This window comes from Pelecanus crispus, chromosome 12, assembly GCF_030463565.1.
Source record: "Pelecanus crispus isolate bPelCri1 chromosome 12, bPelCri1.pri, whole genome shotgun sequence".
Classification (NCBI taxonomy): Eukaryota; Metazoa; Chordata; class Aves; order Pelecaniformes; family Pelecanidae; genus Pelecanus; species Pelecanus crispus.
Genome location: NC_134654.1, coordinates 9,471,991 through 9,498,143, shown reverse-complemented (window position 1 = coordinate 9,498,143; position 26,153 = coordinate 9,471,991). Strand labels below are relative to the sequence as shown.

General features: G+C 42.3%; 2 protein-coding genes across 4 annotated transcripts in view; one reads left to right on the top strand and one right to left on the bottom strand.

Annotated features, from left to right (window-relative positions):
• Nucleotides 1-1,592: 1,592 nt before the first annotated feature.
• On the bottom strand, nucleotides 1,593-7,319 carry CYB5D2 (cytochrome b5 domain containing 2). Its single transcript, XM_075720305.1, has 4 exons — nucleotides 7,073-7,319; nucleotides 6,325-6,465; nucleotides 5,414-5,600; nucleotides 1,593-3,338 (listed from the first exon to the last, which is right to left on the bottom strand). The coding sequence occupies exons 1-4, from the start codon at nucleotides 7,317-7,319 to the stop codon at nucleotides 3,125-3,127; spliced, it is 789 nt and encodes a 262-aa protein (XP_075576420.1). The 3' UTR covers nucleotides 1,593-3,124.
• Nucleotides 7,320-7,754: 435 nt separating this feature from the next.
• ZZEF1 (zinc finger ZZ-type and EF-hand domain containing 1) overlaps nucleotides 7,755-26,153 on the top strand; it is a 63,282-nt gene continuing 44,883 nt past the window's right edge. The window contains exons 1-15 of one of the 3 annotated variants that reach the window (XM_075720192.1): nucleotides 7,755-8,117; nucleotides 12,322-12,466; nucleotides 13,577-13,771; nucleotides 14,652-14,823; nucleotides 15,508-15,707; nucleotides 16,796-17,006; nucleotides 18,466-18,582; nucleotides 18,808-18,986; nucleotides 19,871-19,969; nucleotides 21,085-21,176; nucleotides 22,226-22,374; nucleotides 22,929-23,040; nucleotides 24,255-24,470; nucleotides 25,377-25,477; nucleotides 25,808-25,977. In XM_075720192.1, coding sequence (XP_075576307.1) covers nucleotides 7,755-8,117; nucleotides 12,322-12,466; nucleotides 13,577-13,771; nucleotides 14,652-14,823; nucleotides 15,508-15,707; nucleotides 16,796-17,006; nucleotides 18,466-18,582; nucleotides 18,808-18,986; nucleotides 19,871-19,969; nucleotides 21,085-21,176; nucleotides 22,226-22,374; nucleotides 22,929-23,040; nucleotides 24,255-24,470; nucleotides 25,377-25,477; nucleotides 25,808-25,977 — 2,521 coding nt within the window. Of the gene's footprint in view, nucleotides 8,118-12,321; nucleotides 12,467-12,576; nucleotides 12,770-13,576; nucleotides 13,772-14,651; nucleotides 14,824-15,507; nucleotides 15,708-16,795; nucleotides 17,007-18,465; nucleotides 18,583-18,807; nucleotides 18,987-19,870; nucleotides 19,970-21,084; nucleotides 21,177-22,225; nucleotides 22,375-22,928; nucleotides 23,041-24,254; nucleotides 24,471-25,376; nucleotides 25,478-25,807; nucleotides 25,978-26,153 lie in introns of those variants that run through there. The other 2 variants (XM_075720193.1, XM_075720194.1) reach the window with 2 other exon arrangements.

The window sequence follows — 26,153 nt, the reverse complement described above, 5'->3', positions numbered from 1 at the left end:
TTTGTCTGGAGTCATTGTAAAAATGTATTTTTCCAATATGCATTATTACTTCATTGTGTAATGATTCTACTTGTAATAAAATGTGTAACTAGATAATGCATTGTGAGGTGGAAACCTTGTTAAGAAACTGTCTTCTCCTGTAGAGACAGCTGCCCCTCTGCAAGCTATCCTTTACAAGCCACAGGGAAAACTAGGGATATAACATTCAATTGGGCATGACTTTATTCTTTGTTCTGAAATTATTCCAGGTATTCATTTTAATGGTGTGGAACTGCTACAACTGGTCTTTTGGCTGACAAGGTCTGGTGTTCTAGTTTATACCATGTAGTCATCTTCAATGCCTTATACTAGACTTGTCTATAATCATAGTTAAGAAACAATCCTAAGTTCCTACGGGCCAGAGCTGGTTCACAGAGTAAATCAGCTCTCAGCTCAGAAGCATTTAAATGGACAAACTGAGCTGAGCTGACTCAAAGTAACGTACTGCTAATGCATTCAGTCGTATACTGGTGTGCAGCTTAGCCTCGGGGAGAAGTGTATCACTGTTGCAGCTTTACTTCAGGAAAAGGAAAGCTTCAGTGCAATAGCAAAACCAACTAAAACATCTTGGTGAGATTGTGATGCATTAGTCTTTTATTAATAAAACTTACTAAAGTACATATGAATAGTGAGCTTTATTAGAGCACTGTCTATGTTGACTTAACCCCTGTGTAACTATCACTGTTTTCTTCCCACCCTTTTCTGCCATGGGAGAATCTATTTGAGCTTTTGAATTGGAGTAGAAACAAGATAATCTTGGAGCACTTCAGGTCAGTGAGGGAGTCTCCTTGTTTGCTTTAATAGATGACTTATTCCTAGTGCAAGACAAACTTCCCCCCCTCAGTGTTTCCAAACACTAAACTGAGGAATAAGCTGTGAATTAGTGTTCAACAAACCTTTTAAGTTAAAGCAATGCCACCCCATCTTGCCTTCCTGCAGCAGCTTGTTTGATTTTTGTGTAGCTCTTGAGATCAAAACCATCCCCTCAGTGTTTCAGCACTAGTTGCATAGTGCTCAGGCATTAGAGCAAGATGAAACTTGCTTAGAAGTTAAACAGCTGATACACCTTCACTAGGGTGACACTGACTGCCCTTACAAACTACTTTTTACAGTAATAAATAATCTGGAATTTGCTGCAACTTTTAATGCCATTTTAAAAACACTTGCCAATCATTTTGGGGCATGGTTTGACCTCCAAATGCATCTTCTTGTTCAAGAAGATGTCCGCAAATGACATGCTGACACTTGTAATACCCACTAAGTTGTGGAGACAATGAAACAGTGCTTTGTGGATCTTTTCTGCAGATTTGGCACAGCTTTATCTTTAGGATTGTTACATGGAATGAGTAGCCCACTCCAATCCCAAAGATGGCACAATCCCATGGCTGAGTTTCAGTTCTAACAGTGTGACGGGGGCCTTGAACACTGTGTGATGGCTCTGCTGCCACTCATCTACACATACGACTTCCACTGATGACTGATAAGAGCTGCCTGAAAGTGCATTGGAGGACTTCTCTTCAAGATTATGGTGGAAGAAACACAACAGAACCAGGTTAAAAAAACCCAAACCCACAAACATTTATTACAATAAGTATGTACACATTTAAATTGCTGTATGGCTCCCATCCATGGCAGCTGTAGCCTCATCTAAACATAGGTGAAAAGTGCTGTAATATGTCCTGCTGTTGCTGCAATGAAGTAATTACTCTTGCTTTGAAGAAATGCTGCCAGGCCTCCTGTAATCTCACTAGTTATTAACTAATCACTTAGATTTGTGGGACTTCCTTTAGAGGTGGTAGTAGCTCAAAACTAATGCCTTTATAATGCCTCCTGGCTGTTCATAAATTGGTGTCAGCTGCCTTAAGGAGAAGAACTGAACACAGCTCAGCATGGATCTGTGCCGCTGCTGGACTCTGTGTAATCTGGGTATCTCTCGAGGCTGCAGCTATGCCAGAAACTGATTCTAACAGTAGACTCTACAAAAAACAGAAACTGCTCCCCTGTAACCTGGGGTTTATAGCACCTACGCCCTACGTAGGTATTCCCTTGTCCTTTTCAGCCCCAGACAGAAATGGTAATAACTTGCCCTGCTCTTCTGGGAGTCCTCACATTACTGAATTTTGCCAGCTATGATAAAATATGGATGGACGTTAAGGGAGTTGGGCCTTGTGAGGATACATCCAGCCTCAGGTTATAGTCTGACGGACAAATACCCGATGGGAGGAGGTCATATACCAGAATGGAAATAAGAGCCAGCTTACAGCAGGATGGTCATGTTGCCACATAGCTTTTGTTATTGCCTATTTAAAACTACCAATTCCTGATCTGAGTAGTTTGAAAGTAGTGACTCAGAGGACAAGGTTGGTGAGGTTAATGTAAAACAATGATCCTCATAAGCGGCTTCCAATATCTTCTTTGCACGCTATCTAATACAAACACTAAATGAGGAAATACAGCTATGACCTTTGCCTTCTGTACTCCAAGAACTTGGTAACGCTTGTGTATAACTAAACGGCAGAAGTTCCTAGATACTACACACCTTAATTGTACGAGAAATTCAGGCTTCTCCCTGCTACCTTTAAACTCCTTGGAGTAAATCAGGTGACTGGGAAGGAGCATTAGCACTACAATGCATTAGGCAGAGTTCAAGCCACTGGAGGACTGTGCATAAACTGAGATCAGCGATGCTGCAGTTCTTGTGCTCACCATCTCGCTGCCTTAAAACACAAGGCATTGCACCCGCCACCATGCACACGAGCGTCTCTTTCCTGACTGCACAAGAAATCAGTTTTAAAATATAATTTAGGCTGTGCACCCTACAGCTTGTTGCCAGATGTAAAAATACCATAAGAATAAAGCACTAAGAAAGAAAGTATCTCGTTACTGATTTTTTAGCCACTAACTTGGCTAAAGTGTTTCCTCCTTCTCTCATCTCCATGTTAAAAGAGAGTCACAAATAACATGAAATTGTTATTGCTCCCTTCACACAGACAGATGGAAGGCAATGGAGCTGGAGCTGCAACTGCCTGTCCAAAGTGCATTTCGCTGCAGGACTCTATGCCCTCCTCGAATCCAGCACTCGGAGTCACACCTTTAGGACACACTGCTCAGCCAGTGGATGGCAGCCGTCGTATTCCTCCAGGTGAGGGTTATCCAGATCACCTCTGTCGCTGTGCTCAGTGGAGTCCGGCTGGCCCCATGGGGGACCAGTAGTCCTCACGCACACGCAGTGACTCCCCCTCGAACCAGGTTGGTACAGCTTCCGGGGAACTCCAGTCCAGTCCCTGTTCACTCCCCCACTAAGAATGGAAAATTAAAATAAATTACAATTCAGACCCATGAAAATGCTTCCAGCAAATTGAGAATCATTAGATAAAAACCAAGACAATCTGGGGGAGTTAGAACTACCAACACACTCACTGAGGTAGACTTTGCTCCCAACAGCCAACATCCCACAGCCTTCTGATGCCTTTTTATCGGCTCTGCTTCAGAAACCTGTGGCCTGAACCTGGTTTCATCAGTGCCACTACATGCTCTCATCCTTCTGGGAGCAACCAGCTTCTGCTTGCCACGTTTCTATTGCTGGAAAAGGAACATAGCCTTATGTAGCACAGTATGTCTAACAGCAAAATGCCTTTTCTGGGGGTAGCTAATTGCTCACAGATAACCACACGTCGTCTTCTGTGCCGTGACTGAACACAGTGATTTTGAGAACTAGGGCAAAAGAAAAAAAAAGTCTCAAGTACTTCAACTACTTCATAGTGTCTCTTTATGGGCCAAATCCTGCCTGTTCCCCTAACCACCGCAGCTTTTAAGCCTGTAAACTCTTACACAAGTGACTGCCACACAACACCCAGTCCCAAGGCTGCACCCGATCTCATTCACGCATAGAAGCAGATCCGCCAAGATACGCAGTGCTACTGGTGTACCGAAATGAAGCCTAAGCATTTTGCAATGTGGTCTGTGAAATTATTTCATCTTCAAACAAAACAGTCCCTAAACTGAGAGAGGAATACAACTGTCCTGGTTTCAGCTGGGATAGATAGGTTTGTTTTTTTTTTTCCCCTAGCAGCTGGCATAGTGCTGTGTTTCGGATTTAGTATGAGAATAATGTTAATAACACACTGATGTTTTAGTTGTTGCTATGTAGTGCTTACACTAGTCAAGGACTTTTCAGCTCCTCATGCCCTGCCAGCAAGAAGCTGGGAGGGGGCACAGCCGGGACAGCTGACCCAAACTGGCCGAAGGGCTATTCCATACCATATGACGTCATGCTCAGTATAGAAACTGGGGGGAGTTGTCCACGGGGGAAATGCTGCTTGGGAACTGGCTGGGCATCAGTTGGCAGGTGGTAAGCAATTGCATTGTGCATCACTTATTTTGTATATTCTTTTATCATTATTATTATTTTCCCTTCCTTTTCTGTCCTATTAAACTGCCTTTATCTCAACCCATGAATTTTACTATTTTTCTTTTTTTTTCCACAATTCTCTCCCCCATCCCACTGGGGAGGCAGAGAGTGAGCAAACAGCTGTGTGGTGTTTAGCTGCCTGCCAGGTTAAACCACAACAACAACTAAATAGGCTAAAGTAGGAAATGACTATTCAAAGCTCAACCTCATTTTTATGTGGTTTTAAGTGAAAACTGTTGTGGCCTGCGAGACAGGCTGTGAAACTGTCTGAAAAACACAAGCTAATCATTGCATTCCTGATAGGTGAGAAAAGCTGTTCAAATGCAGCAGACAGTCCTAGTGGGATTTGTGTCCTGTTTTCCTGAGAACAGGATCACCACATGCACACATGGCAAATTCTGAAACCTGATTTTGATTCCAGTGTGACAGAAGAGTTTTTGCCTCAGAAATAGAATTCCTAAAAGTATTAATGATTGGAATGAAACTTTATTTTCCTTTTACCTGCTCACCAGGTCAGTGAGCAGAGTTCCCCTCCACTACCTCACGCCAGGATACATTTTCACCAGCCCAGCCTACACCTCTGTGCAACTCCAGACTGGGTGGAGGCTATCAGCGGTTGCTGGGCTGGCAGAGAAAATCTAGGGACTCCGATTCGCACAGCAGCAGTGGCTCAAACTGGCACAGCAGAGAACAGCACCACTGCTCCTTGTCAGTTGGCTCTGCCTCTGTCAGAAAGCACAGCCTGAGGAATGCAGACAGGGGAAGGGACCATGCTCAGCGTATTTCAGCCATGCCAGCAGTCAGCACATTAGGAGTAACCTCTGCCCTTCTGCAGGAGCCAGGACATCTTACTACGCCACTCCTGCTAGGCGAGGCAATGACAAAGTTCAGGGTGTCCAAAAAAATGGCAGAAATTCTCTGCTCCAAAGGGCCCAAGCATGATGGCAGGAAGGCAGAGTTTACCTCTGTCTGGAGCACCAGAATCGGCTGCCCCCAGCAGAGCTCCATTCAGAGTTGCAGGGTGGAAACTGCTGCTTCCTCTGCTCGCTTTCTGCTTGGAACTTCAGAGCTTCCTCAATCGCAGCCTCAGCCTGCCTTAAGGCTTCTGTCGGTGCCCCATTTTCATCATAGAATCTGCCCACCAGCTTCCCTGGGAGAGAAGATCAATTAAGACCACAGCGTTTCCAGGCAAGGAAATGAACAATTCTGGGTTTTTTTAAAAATTCGTTATTTAAAGATAAAAAAAAAGGAGGATCTTGCCATGGCCCAATTTTAAAACCAAACTGAGCTTACATCCTTTCCGTTCTTGGATCACACAGCAATTTACCCACATTAATAAATCCACGCAGGACAAGCTCAGGCACAGCCTCATTAAAGATCACAAAGTCAATGCCGCTTTCAGCTGCAGAACCCAGAAGTTTTTCCCGCCCATGCACCTCATTCCCCAAAATAGTTTCCCTGCACTGCTGCTCCTACAGTCTCCCGAGTCCTGCTAATTTCAGTACTTGCAGCGCTGGCTCCATGCCTTTTGCTCAGCAGAGACGAATAAAAGCAGGGCAGACAGCTGCAGCTGATGGCCCAGAGCAGGAAAACTCTTAAGCTTCACCTTAGAGGAAAGCAGACCTCAAGCTAGCTCTGATTTAGCAGCAGCTCCAGCTGATCGCTCACAGGTTTCAGTACACTGGTCTCCAGCAGCCACCTGCAGCACAGGTTGAAGACCCTCACCATGATGGGCAGGTTGTAGACAAAACCTGGTGCTACGCAGCACTGTGTCCCCTGACCCTCCATCGCCGTGCTGCAGGCCTACCCTGGCCCACCCGCTCCCCACCACGCGTGTTTCCCTTGCTGCGGTCGCCCCAGCCAGAACCACCTACCCACGGGATCGTAGCTGTCGCCGTAGAAGGAGAGCCAGCTCCGGATGGCCAGCATCTCGCCCGGCGACAGCGCCGAGACGTCGTCCACCAGCCCCGCCTGGGTGAAGTCGCCGGTGGCAAACGCTCTGGTGGCATCTCTCCCTGCGGGGCAGGCGGGCGGTGAGCCCCCCGCCAGGCCCTGCCAGGCCCCACCGGCCCCCCTGACAGGGCCCTGCCAGCCCCCCCGCCAGGCCCTGCCAGGCCCCACCGGCCCCCCTGACAGGGCCCTGCCAGCCCCCACCGACCCCCCCGCCAGGCCCTGCCAGCCCCCACCGACCCCCCTGACAGGGCCCTGCCAGCCCCCACCGACCCCCCTGACAGGGCCCTGCCAGCCCCCACCGGCCCCCCTGACAGGGCCCTGCCAGCCCCCACCGGCCCCCCCGCCAGGCCCTGCCAGCCCCCACCGGCCCCCCTGACAGGGCCCTGCCAGCCCCCACCGGCCCCCCCCGCCAGGCCCTGCCAGCCCCCACCGGCCCCCCTGACAGGGCCCTGCCAGCCCCCACCGACCCCCCCGCCAGGCCCTGCCAGGCCCCACCGACCCCCCCGCCAGGCCCTGCCAGGCCCCACCGACCCCCCTGACAGGGCCCTGCCAGCCCCCACCGACCCCCCCGCCAGGCCCTGCCAGCCCCCACCGACCACCCTGACGAGACCCTCTCAGGCCCCAGCGAGGCCCAAACCCTGGAGACCCCCTCCACCCCGGTGGCGGTACCTGCGAGGCCGCTGTAGGCGCCGCCGGGGCCGTAGTGCCTGCGGCCGCGCTCCACGTCGAAGACGCGGCCCAGCACGGCCAGGTAGAGGCCGGGCTCGCCCGGCGCCCCGCGGTACCGGGCCAGCTCGGCGGCGCTCAGCAGGCGGCCGCGGGCCGGCCGCAGCCAGGCGCGGGGATCGAACCCGCGGCCCAGCAGGCAGGCGGCCCCCAGGCACAGCAGCGCCGCCGCCGCCGCGCCCCGCCGCATGGGGCCGCGCCGCCCTGCCGGGCGGGTCACGTGCCCGCCACGACCGCGACCGCACCCGACCCCTTCACGACACCTTCCTCGCCGCACGGCAGCGTGGCGGCAGCCGACGGCAGTGTGGCCGGCGCGGCGTGTGCGTGCGGGGCGGACGATGCTTCCCACGGCGCCGCTTTACGGCGAGTGTCGCGCGGCGCGGCCGCGCCGCGCCTTTCCGGGGCGGGGCGGGGCGGGGCGGGAGCTTGCGGCGCCGGGCGTCGCTTGGCGGCAGTGTGGCGCGGCCGCCGCCGGCCGGGCGCTGACAGGTGCGGCGGGCCGGGAAGTTGCTGACTAAGCCGGGCCGGGCGGAGCCGGGGCGGCGGCGGCCGGAGGAGGGGGAAGGAGAAGGAGAAGCTGCTCTGCCGAGCGCCGGGTCGCAGCGTCGGCGCCTCCGAGGGGCTCATGGGGACGGCGGCGAGCCACAGCAGCGAGGAGGAGGAGGAGGGCGCCGAGGAAGGCATGGAGGGGGCGGCCGCCGCGCCTCAGCCCGGCGCCCCCTTCCCGCCCGGCGCCGCCGCCAGCCCGGCGCCGCCGCTGCCCCCGGCCGAGGTGCTGCTGGACCAGGCCCGCCTGCGGGAGGCCACGGCGCGGCTGCGGGAGGCGGCGCTGCCCGAGTCGCTGGTGTCGCGGCACCACAGCACGCTGGTGCGCTGGCTGGAGGAGCGCCTCAGCCGCGGCGACGAGGCCGTCAGCCTGGAGCAGTTCTGCGAGGTGCTGGAGAGCGTCTCCCGCCTGGCCGCCGGCTCCCGCGGCGAGAGCGAGGAGGTGAGGAGGCGGCCGGCGGGGTCAGGCCTCTGCCCGGGCCGGGGGCGCGGCGCGGGGCGGAGTGCCGGGCAAAAAGAGCGGCCCCCTGAAGGGCCTGCCCGCCCGGGTGGGGGGCGGGGGACGAGGAGGGGAGTGGGAGCGGGATCGGCGGGAAGGGAGGCGCTGGGAGCCCCTGGGTGCTGCCGGAGGTGGGTCTGCCCGCGCCGGGGGTCTGCCCGGGCCCTCGGTGTGGGCGCGCTGGCACCGGGGCCGTGGCACGATCGGCGGGGCCCTTGACACGGCCTGGAGACCCCGGTCACCCCTTCCTGGCAACTGGGGCAAGGCCAGACCAGAAGGTCCTGCGGCAAGGTTAAAAAAGTGGCTGCCGCTACTGATAGGCAGGCTGTCAACTTACAGATATCTTTTTTTAATGTATGCCTGTTTTCAGTGATCGTACTCAGCAGCTGCTTGTGAATAAAATGGTTATTTACAACAGCATTTCTGCTGTTGCTACCACTAGTGCAGCTGGTGGTAGCACAGGTAAGAAATTCCGTACAAGTAATTCCTCTGAGATACTTCTTAATGGTATCGGCAAGTCTAAGCTTAGCAGACTTAGTTTTATTGTTGTTTTTCAAAATCAGCAGTGAAACTGTCAAGTATCCCGTTCATATCCTGTTACATATTGTAAAGTAAGAGTTTTGGAAAACTTGTAAGAAAGTAGTGTAACAGAGTTCCCCCTCCGCAGACAGAAGGCCTGAAGGTAAGGTTTTGATGGTACAAGAGAGTACAGTTTCCTTTCTGCTGTGGGAAGGAATATGGGGAACTTGACATCTAGAACATTTGATCTTTAGCTTTACTCTGTAGGTAGTACCTAAAATGCAGTAGAATACCCTGTTGGGAATTTCACACACAGTTGAGAAAGTGGTTATGTCTGAATTTCTTACTGCATGCAGTTCCTGAGTCTCACCAGTGACTTCCTTCTGTCTTTGTATTGCTCCTGAGTACTAGAACAACTTGGCAGACTGTTAAATCACACATGCACTCCTTGAAATCAGTGCTGACATATTAACAGAACTGCTGGAAACTGGGAAGAGATTAATTTTGTTGTACAGATAGGCATGTTTATACCAGACTGTTTTAAGTAGCTTGCTAAAATGCTGTCTCCATTTCCAGTTCCTTTACAAGAGCCAATAAAGAACACTTCTTCATTTGTAACAACAGTAAGAGTGAAATTAGTACATTGAGGTTCTTTCTCTTAATACAAACAACTGAGCTTTGTGGGCTGCAGAAATATTTTGAGGATTGTCTGTATTGCACATGCTCCTCTGCATGAAGAATGTAGGCTTTGGTTTTGGGCTTTTTTTCCTGCTCTTGGGAGTGGGGGAAAAAAACATGTCAAAGGATTTATCATGATACGGATATGTGGTCACATCTAGTCTATCCTGCAAAGTTGAGATGTTTGGAGTTGTGTGGAAAACCTTGACGTCATTGTTTCTATAACTGACACTAGCCCATGGGCTGTAGTATTTTAGATTTCCAGGGTGTGTTTTGCACTGATGAGAAGTTAGTTTGTGGGTGGCAGGTCAATAGGTTTCACTTTTTAATGTTTATAGAATCCTGTCTGGCATAGACTAAGTTTTGATCTGCCCATTAAGTTTTTCTATTCTCGGTGTGGGTCTTGTGAACCACATACTTTGAATGCTTTATGGACCAAATGAACCCTGTTTAAATGCAAAATCTATTTTCTAGATAAACTGAACCTCTGAATCCTTTTTTTATTCATTAGTGCTTCAGCAGCTATCATGTAACGTATCCAACTTTTGCTTGAAATGTTACTGCTTCAGTTCTACTGAGAGTGAAGGGTGAAATACAGAGTTTTCCAAAGTCACACTTTAGATAACTCTGTCATGCTGTCCAACTCCTGAGCTGCCTGTGAGAAGAGGGGGAGATTTTTCCCTGTGCCATGTGCCTGTGATCACCTTAGCCATCATTTCCCAGGGAAGATGTTTCTTTTATGTTTCTTCATGTTCAGGGTTGAACTGGGAATAAAGTGTGTGGACTTAATGCTTTTATTAAGGAGCAGAATGCAGCGGGGTTGTGGTAAAGCTGCCACTGCATTTGTATTGTGTCTCAGTCGTGAATGCAACTCAAAAGCTCAGAGTACAGATTTGCATACTGATTTTTATTTTTCTTTTTTTGCTTATACCCCCATTGCACAGGGCAGCTTGTCTGAGCAGTGGAAATTGTGTATGTTTGCTGTCAAATATAGACTTTAAGTTATACTGAACAGTCAAAAAATAATTTTAGAATTCTAGGGCCAGTGCAATCTCCTGAGATCATAGGAAGGGTTTAAAAATAAAATAACAAAATACTGCATTAAGATGCAAAGAAAAGCATATATGCGGTAATCTCTCCTTACATGAAAGTATAAGAAATTGGTTTAAAGTAGCTATCAGCAGATCCAGCCATGTCGTCTTGTGTGTGGCTTCTTTTCGCTAGTAACATCACACAACTTGCTCGCTTGTTCACTTCATATTTTAGTAATTGCACAGTTTGACTTCAAATAGGAGGAGAAAAAGTCATAATGGCAAGAATGGTGCAGTATGAAACCATACATTAATTTTTTTTTGGCAACTGAGTTATGTTTGTTAAAAGTAATTCCCTCTGTATTGTTGTCCTCAAGCAAAGGTCTTAGTTTTTTGCTTCGGTATCTACCTGATGCCCAGCACCAGTCATCTGTACTGGCTGTGGTAGCTACTGGATGCCCAGCACTGGTCCTCTTTGCAACTAAGTTTTTTAAAGTTGACCATTGTTAGCATGGGTTCACCTGTACATTTAACAAGAGTTTATAAAACTGCTAAGCTAAAATTCAGGTCTGTGCTGCAGAACTGCCGTTGAAGCTTTAGTCAGCTAAAATACGGCATTTTGATTCTGTTGTCTTCTGAAGGACTTTGCTCTCATTCAAGTGGTGTAATTATGCCGTGGTTAATTGGCAGGTTATTTTGATCTAATCATTTCAGATTCTTTCTTTCTAGGATAGTGCTTTTAATGGTACATTGAGAGAGATAATCAGGTAGCAAATCAAGAGATTCAAGCACAAGCTTCCTCCTGAACAGCAGTGATTTCTTGACTCTGTCAGACACTTGTGAGATGATCTGTTCTTAGAGGCCAAATTTACTTGGCTATGTAGCTGAACTTGAAATACCAAGTTCAGGGCTGGGAGGCTGAAGTCTTGCTTGGAAAGAAATACCTTTTGCAACTGCATTCCCAATTTATATGAAAAAAATGGATATTCCTGAAATACTTCTTTCTGGGGTATGTTCAGGTTTTTTTAGCAATTAAACAGAAGTTTGTTTCAAAATTAAATACGATTGTAAAAATATAGCTAGTTTTTTTAATAGTAGTGTGTCACTGGATCATGAGTTCTTTGAAGTGGCTAGTTAAAAAAAAATTACATTTATGAGCTTGGTTCTGTTTTATAGGCTTAGCTGAATAAAAATATCTTGTACTTTTGTTAGTACAAAGATGTGAAATGCATAGCTGTCTGAGTTACTTTTTATACATGCTCAACACGACTTTTTGTATTAAAAATATAATAAAGGTGGCAATGATTCCCTTCAATAAAGAAAAAAAATCTTTGCTAACTCTCTCCATTGTTTTCACAAATACTTTGACAAACTATGTTAAACTGGTATTTTGTGTAGGAGGACAGTACATGGAAGGAAGTACATATTTAAAAAAATTCTGGTTCTAAGGACACTTTCTTAAATAAAGAAAATAATTAAAATCTGAAAGAATTTGAGTGTCTGCAGTGTGAGATGGATGCAGCAGTAATGAGTAATGGATGGTATGGCTTTTAGAACTAACTGTTTAATGGATGAGCTTTTTAGTGTTCTTTTGTGAGCACCTTCTTCATAGTCACAGGTGTCAGGTGGATGGATACTGCTTATTCACTGGTATAGATGATGTGCTGTCTCCACCTAAGCACAACTACAGTTCACTTTTATAGGAAGGCAGTGCAAATGCTTTAAAACTTGCTAAAGTCTGCAGTTTTCCAGCCAGGCTGTTTCCTGTTGTCATGAATTCAGTATGATGGAAAACTGATTCTCTTGATTTTTATTTAATGGTGTTACAATGTTTACTCCTGCAGCTTCTGTGAAATACCTTGAATTTCTACTTGAAGTAAATATACTGAAATAAATTTTCTTCTTTTGTTCGTCTTCAGGCCTTTGCACAATTTGATGCTGAAGGAGATGGCACTGTAGATGTGGAGAATATGCTGGAGGCTCTCAAGAATTCTAGCGGAGCTAATCTTCAAGGGGAGCTTAGCCATGTAATCAGGCAACTGCAAGCTTGTTCACTAGTTCCAGGTATGAGAACAGAGTGACAAAACAAATGGTTTCCCAAGTCCTGCCCTACATAAGGAGTGCTGCTTCAATGAGTTGCTTCAATAGTGTTGTTTGTCCTAATCTTCTCAAAACCATAGTCCAAGTCATTCTTACTTCGCTAGTATCAAACAAGTGAAGTTGCTGTAAATTAAAAATTTCCCATAATTACATCCAGCTAACTTACTTTCATAAATAACCCATATTTTCTTCTCTGTGTGACTGGGGAGCTTCTTATCCTTGTTTGGATTATCTCACAGACAGAAAACAGTTCCCTGCAAAATTTTGGTGAGTGCCTCACTATTGCAGTCTTGTTCTTGGTAACTGGAGGAATAAATCCTCCATTGACTCTATTTCAGGTGATGAGTCATATACTGTATTATTATTATGTTGTTATTTAGCATTTGAAACTCTGCTAAAACATAATTCACATTTTATAGCCTATAGTTTGGAAAGTGTCAGTTTCCAGAATTTGATTTCTGGGATACGTATCAGTTACTGGCTTTCCTTCCAAGCTTTTGATGGTAAGTGGCTAAAGGGGATTTGCCTTAGAGGATCAGACAAGAAGCATTAGAATTGGCTGATAGATAATCAGAGGAGAGTACTAATGGAGTAGTATTCTATGCATCTAAATGCACTGTGATTCAGAGTACCACTGTTCAGGAGCTGAAATTTCTTACGAAGTTGGTGGAAAGCATCAGGCACCTCTTTGGGAGTAATCCGCAGTGCAAAAGTGAGATGCTTAGCGTAGCTCATGGTGAGTGACGCGAGTACATCAGCTTGTTAGCAAAGCAGCATCACCTAGATATTGAAGGTGAGGGTTTGGAACTTTTGGGACAGCAAAATATGCATAAGAACTAAAATTTTTGGTAATTTTTTGGAACCCCTTCAGGCATTTCAAGTAACTGGCAAAAATATTCGTCTGTACCTTTCACAGTCCTGTACAGATTGCAAACTTCATATGGTGTAATATAGTTCCAATATGGGCTCCCATGCTTAATTTGGATTTGCCTAGTAATAAGATGTAGAGGGGGAAAATGATGACTTGGTCAAGTCAGGTGTTGCAACAAAGATAGAAATAATGTCTCTTTCTAGGTTTTATTGATATATTTTCCGAATCAAAAGAGCGTCTTGGTCTTCATGCTTCAATGATACTGAGATTCTTGCACCGCAATCGGATTTCTAGTACTGCCATCCCTTACCCAGTGTTGGAGTACTTCAACAATATCTGTACTATGCGGTCTTCTGTACTGAAGGATTCTTTAGATCGACTTCTCCTAAAAGAGAGAGGTATGTAATATCTTTCTTTTTTTTCAGGATGGTAGTATAACCATAGCTTGAAGAAGAGATTACAGATAAGATAAAAAGCTTTCTTTACTGTTTAATCTTTAACAGGCATGACTTCCTATGAAGTTGGATCTGCATGCCTCCGGGGTTTTTTTTTTGTTGTTTTTTTGAGGCACATAAATTGATTTCCTAACTGCCTAGCAATCTGAGTAACACACTGGGATGTTTTTCATCTTTCTCCTGACCTGTTTCAGAATGACAATTACCAATTTGTGATACTCTCTATTTAGTCAAATATCTCTACTAGTTGCTGGCAACTTAGTTTCTGTGTGAAGGTGAATGTTTTCTGAAGTTGACTGTTCAGTATTAAAAAAATAGTTTATTGTTCTGGGGGAGAAAGTAGTGAATCTGTTATTGTATTTTAGATGGGACTGTCCTAGTTGTCTCCCTAGCAGGAGGGCTCCTTTTCTTCACAGCTTGACTTGATATTTTCAGACCTCTGTACTTCTGTTGAAAGTCTGCTTTGTCGCTTCCGTAGAATAGCTGAATTGAGGTTTTCTCCATCGTATTTTACTTTTTCTTCTCCTCTGTTTGTATTTTGACATAATAAAGCACTGATGAGGCCAGTAATGAAAGGAGGAGATAAAGGCTATTGAATTCCAGGCAAAGTAGGTGTTTTCATACTGCAAGTGGCAGATTGAGATTATTGTGATTTCATCTGAAATGAAACTTTGCTGTCTTCTAGGTTCTGTCAGAAACACTTCTTCAGCAGCTGTGTTCTGTGCCAACAAGTTAATGTATATGACATAATTATTGTAAAGGTCTAATCATTCTCAAAAACAAGCAAAAGAAGACTGTTATGAGTGATTTAATTTCTTTGCAGAATACCCCAGTGACTTGAATGGTAATCAGGAGTCGGACAAACTGAAGTCTGTCACAAAGTGCTATACTCACATAGAAACCTCATCCAATTCCGCTGATATTGACAAGATGACAAATGGAGAAACTACATCCTTCTGGCAGTCGGATGGGAGTGCTCGCTCACATTGGATACGGTGAGTGACAGCAATGTACAGCTGAGTTTTGGGGTGGTTGGTCCTTACGTTTTACAGCCAGTGAGGTGTAATAGCAAAAAATTGTGGAATTAATGAGTGACAGACGAATATAGTTGAAAGCAGAAGTCATTAATCTCTGCATAAACTTTAAGGGCCTAATCACCAAGTAAAAGTGTTCATCTGTAAAATGCAGGTGTCTTCCATGCTGACACATACCCTTGTTTTGTAGCTAAGCTTTCCAAACTATATTATAGATGCAGAGGGTAGTACTTGAATAGAAGCGCTTTGCCACTGTCTAGAAAGTTACTGCTCCATGGAACAGAAACGTTTAGTGGTTTTTCAGTTGTACGTATAGAATGTATACTTTAAAAAAAAAAAAAATCTCATTTTAGTCATTATTGACACTACATTTTTATTCCTGAGGAATGAATTCCTAGTTGAAAAGCTGAACAATAGAGGATTCTACATTCTCACTATCAGACGTGACTGTCTTTTAAGTCCAATTACAAGTTTTCTAACTCGTCCACCATGATACGGGGTTGGTAATGCCTGTGAAGCATTAGGTAATTTTCAGTGGATTTATTTGTGTTTGTAGAAGTGGAAACTGAGTGAAGCTTAGCTAAAAGTGAAGTGCTTGACTTCTCTTCTCTTTGCAAGAACTGTTTTATCTTCTTTGCTTTGCAGTTTAAAGATGAAACCAGATGTTGTTTTGAGACATCTGTCCATTGCAGTGGCAGCTAATGACCAGAGCTACATGCCACAGCAAGTTACAGTGGCAGTGGGAAGGAATGCCAGCAGTCTTCAGGAGGTCCGAGATGTTCACATTCCAAGCAATATCACTGGCTACGTAACACTGTTGGAAAACGCTAACATTAGTCAGATGTGTGAGTCAATAAAGATACCATTGGTATATTGTTTTGTTGCTTTTTTTTGAAGGTGAAAGGTTGGGTAGATCATAGAACAATGTGTTGAAACGTCAGTCATTAGAGCAGAAACTTTTGACCTTGTCCTTGGGTCAGAGAAATTGTTTCAATTGTAGCTTAATGTCTAGCATATAAGAGAGTCTTCTGAGTTTTTCTTATGGCATCTGTCTTACTTGGGCTAAAGGTTGAAGAGCTAAAATGACTGAAGATGTAGTTTTAGCCTCTCAACTTGAAGGCGCTGGGCAATTTTAAAATATCTTTGCTTGCAGAGTGAAAGCATATGTTGGATAATAGTATCTAGCAAAAAATCTGCTTCTGAGCAACTTTGGGTTTTTTGGTAGCAAAACTCTGAAGTTGGTCAGATGATTTTTGCAGAGCAGGTTTTATGCTAAGGATTTTTAAGTAATGTTATTTTTAAGTCTGGTAGATCTGTGGGTGCTATATTGGAATCAGTCAGAGGAAAGCTGCTCCTTCCTAAGATGGTTTCTGCAGCTTCAGAAATGTTGTCCCTTCAGTTCAAATAGGCGCTTTCCACTAAGCTGAACTTTCACTGCCACAGAAACAGGCAGCAAGGATGTTGTTCCTTAAAAGTAACTAGGACAATGTTAGCTATGCATAATGGTCAAGAACTTCTGTGAAAATTTTTATGTAACTTAAAAATTTGCTTTTAGGTTTTACTGTTTTTCCCCTATCTTCTTCACTACCACTCCCAAGATACTTCCTATGTATGTAGGTAAAAAGGTACTGGTGAAATAATCTATAATCTATTTTCTACTTTGAGGGTCTTTTACTACTTTTTTTTCCTATATTTCTAGCCATACAATATGTAATGGATCACATAGGCCATTAAAAGGCTAAATTTTCCAAATTGTAGGGCGCACGGTAAAGAAACACATGTATATAGTTGTCTATATGTGGGAGTACTGTTACATATCCGCTGCTATTTTTCTAAGAGGTTTTGCAGTAATTATTGTTTTGAATATCTGGATTCTTCTAGATCTAATCCAGCAGAAGAAATGGGAAAAAAATTCTATTTTGTGTTTTGACAGATGTACAGATAAACATCAAGCGTTGCCTTAGTGATGGATGTGACACTAGAATCCATGGACTCAGGGCTGTTGGTTATCAAAGAGTTAAGAAGGTGGGAGTCTCTGTGTGTGATGCTTCAGCTATCTGGTACTGGTCTCTGCTGACCTCTCTGGTAACAGCTTCCATGGAAACAAATCCAGCATTCGTTCACACTATTTTACAAAATACTCAGTAAGTACCAAACTCCCATGGTGTGTGATTTTTTTTTTTCTTTAAATTTTTTCTTTAAATACTTCCAACTGTAGTTAACTAATCCACCTTGTGTAACTGGTTTCCACTCCCTCCATTAAGGTGTTTAAACATCTTTTTAGCTACCACACTGGTTAAATTTTGATATTTCTCTTTTATCCATTTGCACATACTAGAACAAGTGTAATCCTCCCAGCTGTTGTATCTGTCTAGTTGTTAAGCCATGACTGAAGGGACAGTGAAAAATACAGTTTTTACCTATCCTTTGACTTGTAATAATTTTGAGAATCCTAAAATTAATTAATTTTCATTGTTAAGTTTATTGATTATAAATATTGGACACGTTCCACTTTTGACTGGAGCTTAATTTAGCTTAATTTTCAGCAAATTTTTGCTTGTGTAATACCTTGTCGTGCATTACATGGGGTTATAGTCGGGTATATGCAATATCTCTGTGCAGATGTTTGCTTGTGGCGATTGGCTGTTTTCTGTGTAACATTTCCTTGTTTGACTGCCAAACACTTCTGCTCGATGACTTGAAGGATTGGAATCCTAATAAAATTGCTACACACCCACACCAACTTTTATAGAACTTAGCGTGATGCTACCACGTTTAAGAGCACTGCTGTCATTAGATTAATGAATACTGTAGGCTAAAGTCCATTAAGCCTATCTTTTAATGTGTGTCATCTATGAATCCTCTTTAGATAACTTTATACATGCTTATGTCTGAGGAAGGTTCATAGTTGCAAGCTTTATGAAAACTGAGGGCTTTCAGTTTTGCTACTGTTTAGATATTTTTTAGAAATATAACATGAATACTGAGCTAATAAAGCCTAAGAAAGTTATAATGGAGAAATCATGACTAAAAATATGCTTTCAGGAATTACAAATTCAGTGTTTGGAATTGTAAAGCAAAAAAACCAAACTTTAGTATTGGATAGAATGACTTTGATGAAACCACTTAAGAATTCCTATTTTCAGGGGTTATTACATTATCTTCAGAAATCAAACAAAAATTGAGGTGAGCTAACAAGTTTCTCTCTTAGCTTCTGTAACTGTTCTGAAAGAATTTAAAAGCAATTTTCTCTTTATTAGTGGGCTCTTGCTCAATTCTAGAACTATTTAAAATGAAGCAGTACTTGGACACTAAGCTATTTCTAATGCTGTCACACATTTAATTCAAAACCCCTTGATTTATTTGTCTCATTAAATCTGAGACTATGAGACTAGGTTCAAGATTACCTAGTTGAACTTCCCCTGCCTAGAATGCAATACTGTTTTTACCTTTTCTCTGCATAAATAGATTTTCTGCACTCAAGCTATTTGTAGAGACCTGCTCGCAAAAAGCACGAAGATTCAAATGTCTAATTCATTTTAGAAGGCTGTTTTCTCCAATTCTGTCTGGTTTTCTGATGTTATGTTCCATCCTTTTTACTAGGAAAGCACTGCAACACATGCCACCTCTATCCCTAACACCAGGCTCTACAGATTTTTCAAGCTTCTTATCTCCAAATGTTTTGGAAGAAGTAGATAGCTTCCTAATAAGAATAACAAGGTGAGTCTTGTGTTGATGTATTTTGATGCAGTAGAAAATGGTTGAGAAGAATTTGTATAGCAAATTTATCTCATTTTTACTCACCTGCTCTTTAGTATCTTGAAAAATGCAAAGATATTAAGAAACAGGCAACTTAGATTTTTCCATGTGAGCATTATTTGACTTCATTTAAAAACAAAGTGTCCTGAGTTTTCTTTTCATACTGTTGTTTTTTTCCCTCCCCAGTTGTTGTACTACTCCAGAGGTTGAACTTACACTCTTGGCCTTTGCCTTAGCCAGGGGGAGTGTTGCTAAAGTGATAAGTTCCCTTTGTACGATCACTGATCATCTGGACACACCATACAAGGCTTCATCCCTTATTGCTTCCATGGCAACAGTCAGACAGAACTTGCTGTATAAATACGGTAAATGGATAATTGTTGGATCCTTTAATACTTAAGACAATATGCAGCTTTGAGTTGTTTTACCTGTTGTTCTGTTGGCTTTTAAAATTGCACAAGACTTTTAAATTACCAACTGCTACCAAGAGATAGCCTGTGAAGCTGAACTGCCCTGAAAGTTGGTGATTAGATCAGCTTTTTGTGACCTAGGAATTGAACCAGGTGGCATCATCTTGAGGGAGAAAACAAGAACCTTGTATGTATCAGCCCCTGTATCAATACGGTGATAGTGTTTGTATTGTATAAAAGGCAGATGACATCAAGCATTTTTATGCTTCTAATAACACACTTTTTTGTATGTCTAGCCTCAGTAGGTGGTAAGATTTTGCGGTATTGACTGTACTTGTTTGATAAATCTATATTTTCTCAGGTTCTGAGATTATCATTAGTCTCTCATGAAGAATTTTTCACTTTGTTTGCCTTTCAGTATGTTTTGTCAGGACTTCTTGGCTTGTGCCAAAAAATACATTCATTATTTTATAATTATAATATCAGTATTTACTTCCAAAAATTTTGAAAATTGCTGTGTTTTTCCTGGAGTAGCTGCTGCTTTTTGTAAGACAAGAGTGGTATTTCATGTATTGTAAATTCCAAAGTGTGCAAACAGTTGTAGGAACATTAATTGTCATGGTTTTCATTGTCCTTCTGTCTATATCTAAAACTTGTACTATTTTAGATTAACGTACCTCTCATACTGCAGTTTCTTCCCCCCTTTTTTTGTCTGACAGTGCTAAAAATCTCATAGTATTGTAATTTTTCCCATTTGTTTTCTGTATGAACAACTTTAGAAAGCATATTTTCCAGGTTTTTTTAATGAATTTGATAAACCTGTTGATTTTCTTACTTAGGAAAACCCTTACGACTAACTCTGCAAGCATGTGATGTAAAAGGAAAAGAAGATAAATCAGGGCCTGAAAACCTCCTTGTAGAGCCATGGACTGGGGATGGTAAGAGCCTGGACTTAAAATCCAGAATGTCCAACCAGACACACAAAGGCTGTTAACAAGGCTGTGGGACTGTTCCATATATATTTATATATATTTGGTGCTACTCAATAGTTTTATGATATGGAAGATCTGTAATTAAAAAAAAAAAAAGCATCAAAGCAAAACAACAACAACAAAACTGCAAAACCCAACCCCAAAACCCCAAAATAATATGTAAATTCTGTTTTACCACAAGGTGGATTTCTCAGGAGCCAGTTTATTGTTAAAACAAAACAAACAAAAAAGATTGTATTCTGGGGGAGAGTTATTGATATTCTATGTGGAAGTCAGCAATGAGCTGTGACAAAGAAAATTATACTAGAGCATGTCTTGTGGGTTGAAGTCATGAATCATTCACTGCTAGTTTCCCAAATATTGATGGAGAGATACGGTAGAAATCATTGAAATTTTCACTGACTGCGTGTAACTTAATTCTTCTTTAAAGCCTGTGTTTGTTAATGCAGTGTTTTTATGTACTGGATGCAACCTAAAGAAAGAGGTTTGTGTTTCTTGACGTACTTTTTAAGTTAAATACTACCTAATCTTTTTTTTTAAAAAAAGTGTATTGTCTTGTGCAGTGTTACTGGTAAATGAACGCTATTGTGACAGAAAGTCAGGCGCATTCTAAATGCTTATTTTACCCCTTTGTTTGCTCGTGTGTAGTGTTTGATTTTATTCTTTAGTTATTTTGTGGATTGTCTTTTGTTGTTCTATAGATCACAGTTTGGGGAACGGTGAATTGTATCAGTGAACAGAGCCACGAGCCAAAGTAAAATTTGGGTTACTAATAACCTTTAATAGGGAAACACTCTTGAAATTGCTGCAGATACTGCAGCCCCAAGAGAGACACTGGCTGAAGAGACCAGTGTATGCTCTGTGGGAGGGTATACTAACACGGTACAGTCTTTTTACTTGTCTTTTACTCTTTTATTTGGAAACATTTCCTAATGAGCATTTCACTAGAAGAGCATTGTGTTTTTGTTTTCCCCCTTTAGTCCACAATCTTAGTATTCTCTTTCAAACAGCTTGCACCTAGCAGTCCTTCCAACCTCATTTCATTCCCGCTGCTGCTTTAGGTTTTCTTACTGAAACTGGGAAGACCAGAGCAAGTATCATTCTCTCTACTGGAACTGAATCTGCATTTCAAGTGACACAAATTAGAATAAAGGTATGTAGTTCCTCTGTGCTTTTCAAGTAGAAGGCTTGCTTTTTTCCCTAATGGTAGAGTTGAATTAGATTTTTTTTTTTTTTAAATGAACTGAAATATTAAATTAGTCATGCAGTAGTGTTATTTTGGGGTTTTACTTTTATGTAAGTCACAGGGAACTTAAGGAAATGGAGGTCTTAAATCGTTTCAGGGTGCCACAAGCATGTTGTAAAGACATTTATTTTCTATTGCTTTTTTCTGTATCTTGTAATATACTCAAGCCAGTGAGCCTTAGGTGTATGGTTTCTCTCTAAAGAGTATGGATTTATTTGTAGGATTGCATAGCTTATACTTAAAATACTTTTTCAACTTTGTGAATAGCAGATTTCAAGACATACAGCATGTGAGTTCAGATTAAATGAGGGGTATTTCAAATTCATTTGAGAGACATCAGTATAATTTGAACGCTTGGTGCAATTTTAGCTGGTTAAAAGGCAAGATCTTGTGATTAAATCTCATGGCCAGGACAAAACTTCAGTGAGATTTCTGCAGTGGGATAAATATTTATTTATTTATTTATTTATTTATTTATTTATGGCAAAGCAGTAGTTTAATTCCTGGAACAAGGATGCATATTTCAATGTCAATGGGAATTAAACATGGATGGACTTCTGGCAAGTAAATTCTGATTGGAGCTGGAGAGGCAGCTAAGCTGGTTTGCAGTGTAGTGATACTGGGATACATAATTTTAGGTTTGCTTGTTTTTTAAAATTAAAAAAGCATACAAACTTAGAATGAGAATTAATATGTGGAAGTGTAGTTAATGTTAGGGTGCTAGCAGAGTGATAAATGTAGCAAATGTTAACAATGTACATGATCCTGGTTCAGTGAATTACAGAAGTTTTCATAGCATTTCTCTAAATGTGTTTCATTTTTCTTTAGGTAAAAAGTGCCATTCCAGAGATCAGTTTTGTCAGTACTCAGTTGCTTTCCATAACTTTTTTCTGTGAAAGCAGCACCTTCTTTTATTGTTAACATTTTAATACATTGCTCTGGATTTGTTCTTTTAGGTCCGAAGAGGTGCCATTGGGGCCCAGTGTGGGCTGGTGTTTGCTTATAATAGTGCTTCAGAAAAGTTCCACGCAGAGGAACACTTCAAAAGATTTGAAAGCTATGACAAATGGAAGCTGCGGGAATTCAAACAGTTTTTAAAAAACAGGTATAGGTGGACTTTTTGTAATGAATACATGGAAGATAAATGTTATATTAGATCCTTTTGCAATGCCACTTGAACTACTGAGAATTGTTCAAATAACTTTAAAATGTTGCATCATTTAATTGTTACTTGTTTGATTTTAATGATCCTCAATTTGATGTGTTTGAGGAAATATGTATATAGCTGTTGTTTTCAACCTCTTGATTTAAAGACCTGTTCAAAAAGGGATATAACAAAACAAACTTTCTATCTGAGGTGCAGATGATTGATAACAGAAAGCAGTTATAGGAAGATTATATGTTAATTAGCTTTTATTAAATTACTTTCTCAGAACTGTTGCTTAGGAGTGAGGGGAGGTTAGGGACCATGACTAAAAAGATTTACTTAGTTTTCTTACCTTGCATATGATAGAAGTTTGGTATGTGAAAGTTTTTGTCGTCTCTCTTCTCATCTTCATAGCCATAACATGCTAAAAATATTTTGGTAGGATATCAACATCTTTGCGGTTTTTTTTAAACTTTTTCTTTCCAAACTTTGTTACATTCTTTTATACACAGAAGCAGTTGTTCATGTGATGATTTGGGAGATGATGATCCTGTTGGCTGGTTTGAAGTGGAGGAAGAATGGGATGAAGTTGATGTAAAAATGCAGCAATGTAGAATTTCCCAAGTAAGAAACTATAAAAATCCATTGGCCCAGTCACAGTGAGCAGAGGCTCATCTCTGTGCTTTGTTGTAATGCCAGTTGAAATAAACATAACTCTTTTTTGTGCAAGGAGAACTCTGCTGGGTAGAGGTAAAAATGAATGGGCTTCTAGTCAAACAAATGATTCAACTTTTGTCCTCTGAGTTTTATTCTTTTTCTCTGTATGTGGATGTATATAACTGTAGTTAAATGGTGCTTCAGGATCAAATTTAATGCAAAATTATGTGATAGTGCACAGACTACTGGTTTGATCATGAGGAAATATTTCTAAAAAGGATGACATGATTGTTGCTTTATTCTAATATGTAGACTAAGTAACTACTGCATAGTTACAGCATTTATTCTTTCAGAGCCAGGTTCTTCAACCCTTGTTTTAAGGGACAAACAAGTACTAAGGAGTTCCATCCATTAGGTTGATTTCCTTGAGGAATGCGGGACTTGTCTGTTTCAAGAGTGGCAGAATATGGGGTTTGATTTGTAGTGCTTAAATAGGAAACTTTGCTTTTCAGATCCTGCATGTATCTTGTTTCTGGAGTCAGCTGTTGCGTAGTTCCCCAGTCCTTTTTTGTACTGTGGAAATTGGCAGAAGCGGTGGCACAGTTATAAGTCAACTGGGAATTTTTCTAAAACTGTCACTGCTTGCTAAGACATTCTGCTGTTGTCTGTGTAACCCTTAGTCCCTGAGACTTACAATTGTACAGAGTTACTAAGTACATTTGGATGGCAGAACTTGCTGTTCCCTTCAGCTTTGCGTTCTGTGCCTCACTGTGGCACAAAAATGCATAAAAGTATGTTTTAAATATTACATATTGATCCTCTGCTTGCTTTTAAATGGAGCTAATAATTTTTTAACCTGCAAAAATGCTGTAACTGTAGCATCAGGAACAGAGTATGCAGAATGAATGGAACTGATAATGAATTAGGTAACTTTGCAGATGCTTGTAGAGGTCACAGAACCATCACTGTGACTTTTTTGGATGTGGGAGTTTTCTGGAGTTCAAATTTAGCCTGAATCTCAGGCTCAGTGTTTTAAACTTCTGGGGTGACTGACAGGGAATAAGGCTTGCCCCCCCTACCCCACCTGCAGTCTCCTCACATTTGTGCACTCATGTCTGTTAAAAGCCAGATTTGTACTAACTTCTAAAATCAAATCTTGTGCTGTGTTTATGTCCTTCTAGTACTTGATGATAAAGTTCTTGTGCACAAGACAAGAAGCAGCAGAACGGCTCGGAGTTCAAGGCCTGAATGTTCTTGGCTATCTTCGGCCTATGCGAGATGAGCCCAATAGGAGCATGAACTGCTTGCAGTGCAGGAAAACTGATGACAATACAGTTTGTGGCACAACTCTTCTCCTGAAGACGCTTCATTTCATACAGCAGCTGGCACAGGACCTGGTATTTTTACTTCTTAGTCCTTTTTAAGTGTGTATTTACCATGCTAAAAGTAATAAGGCTATGCTAACAGTAACTGTCAATGGATAAAGAAAAGTCTTGCTGCTAGGTACTAGTAACTTAAAACTATGCTGTGGAGAAAAGAAATGGTTTCTGAAAAATAGCATTCTGTGTGTGTTTACTGAAGCTGACTAGGAATATGCTCACCTTGGGTCTAGGAGAGATTTAAGAACCATTTTTCAGCATCAGGTTACAATGCTGGGTGAATTACATGCAGCACAAGGATGCTCTACTGTCTATTAGATAATGTAGCTATTTCTGAAGCAAGCGTGGGGAAAAGTATTTAGAGAGGTAGCTAGAGAACTTGCATAGGTTAAAACGTCCTTTTTTATCTGAAATAATACTGTAAATATCTAGGGTGAGACATATAGAGTTAAGAGATATGGCTGGTGTGTGCTGATGTATGTCAGCATGTTGTACCCTACTTCTGAGGATACATGTCAAAACCATGTTTTGTTCATACACTGCATGCATCTGTGCCTTTTCAACTTTGATTCTGAACCATGTGCAGTCTCCTTTTGGCTATTACTTACTTTCAGTCAAATTAGATGAAGAGGTAGAGGTTGTAAAGTCTTTTGGTGGTGGAGGACAGGGATGAGGGACTAGATATCTTGAAAGAGAGGAGAGGGAGTCCTTATTAGTAGCTCTGTGAAGGGGAAGGTTTCAGCATGAACTGTCACATTTAGACACTGGAGTATCCAGTGAAAGAACTGATACTGGAATTCATGTTAGCTGCAAATTTATAGGAAACTAGGCTGCTTTAAGCCCAGTGCTCAGGGGTTTACTTTTTATAAATGTGTTCTGTATAGAGTTAATTTTCCAATCCTGCATTTTCTTTGCCTTTTTAAGGTTCAACAGAAGGAGAGTGGATTAAAATACAAGTCATTTTTAGATTTCACAGGCCTTGATTTGCAGCTGTTCTGGAGTTTTTACAATAAACTTCACCGAAAGTAAGTAACTTCTTTACTGTGTGGTGGAGCACTAATCTGTGTGTGTATGTATAAATAAAGTATGCTTAGTTTAGTTGCAGCAGTTTCTTCCTTCTAAACTACATCATTTACATAAATAACTTTTTCCTACCGCTGCTGTGTGTGTTTTTAGCTATAATGTTATGTAGAAGCTTGAGATGTAGATTAACTTAGCTGGTAGCTATACTGTTTTTGGCTATGTGCTATCTACTCAGTATTTTTGATCCGAGACAGTGACTTCCATAGCATTATCTATTTGGTGCAAAAGAGCTTCTCTTCTAGTTTTTGCTTCTGTTTTATGCTTTCTTACAGCCCAAGGGAAGAATGCATCTTTGCTCAAACACTGCTATTGCAGCTTCTCCAGAGCTGCTTCTCTGTACTTACTGGAGACGATAAAACTGCTAAACCTCAAGAAACTTCTCAGAGCAAAACATTTGGTCACACAGAAGCTGCAGAAGAGCTTTATAGACATTTGTGTGAAGGTAATTTATATTGAATATATTAACTGTTTTGTCTGTTGTGGCTTACGAATGTGTTACAATTTGGGAAAAGATCCTAGAGGCCAAGTCAGCTACTGTTCCTTTGTTTCTTCTTCAGGTCAGTGTGTGCTAATTAGTCTATCACGGTGAAACTTCCCTTGACCCTATGAAATGGTTTT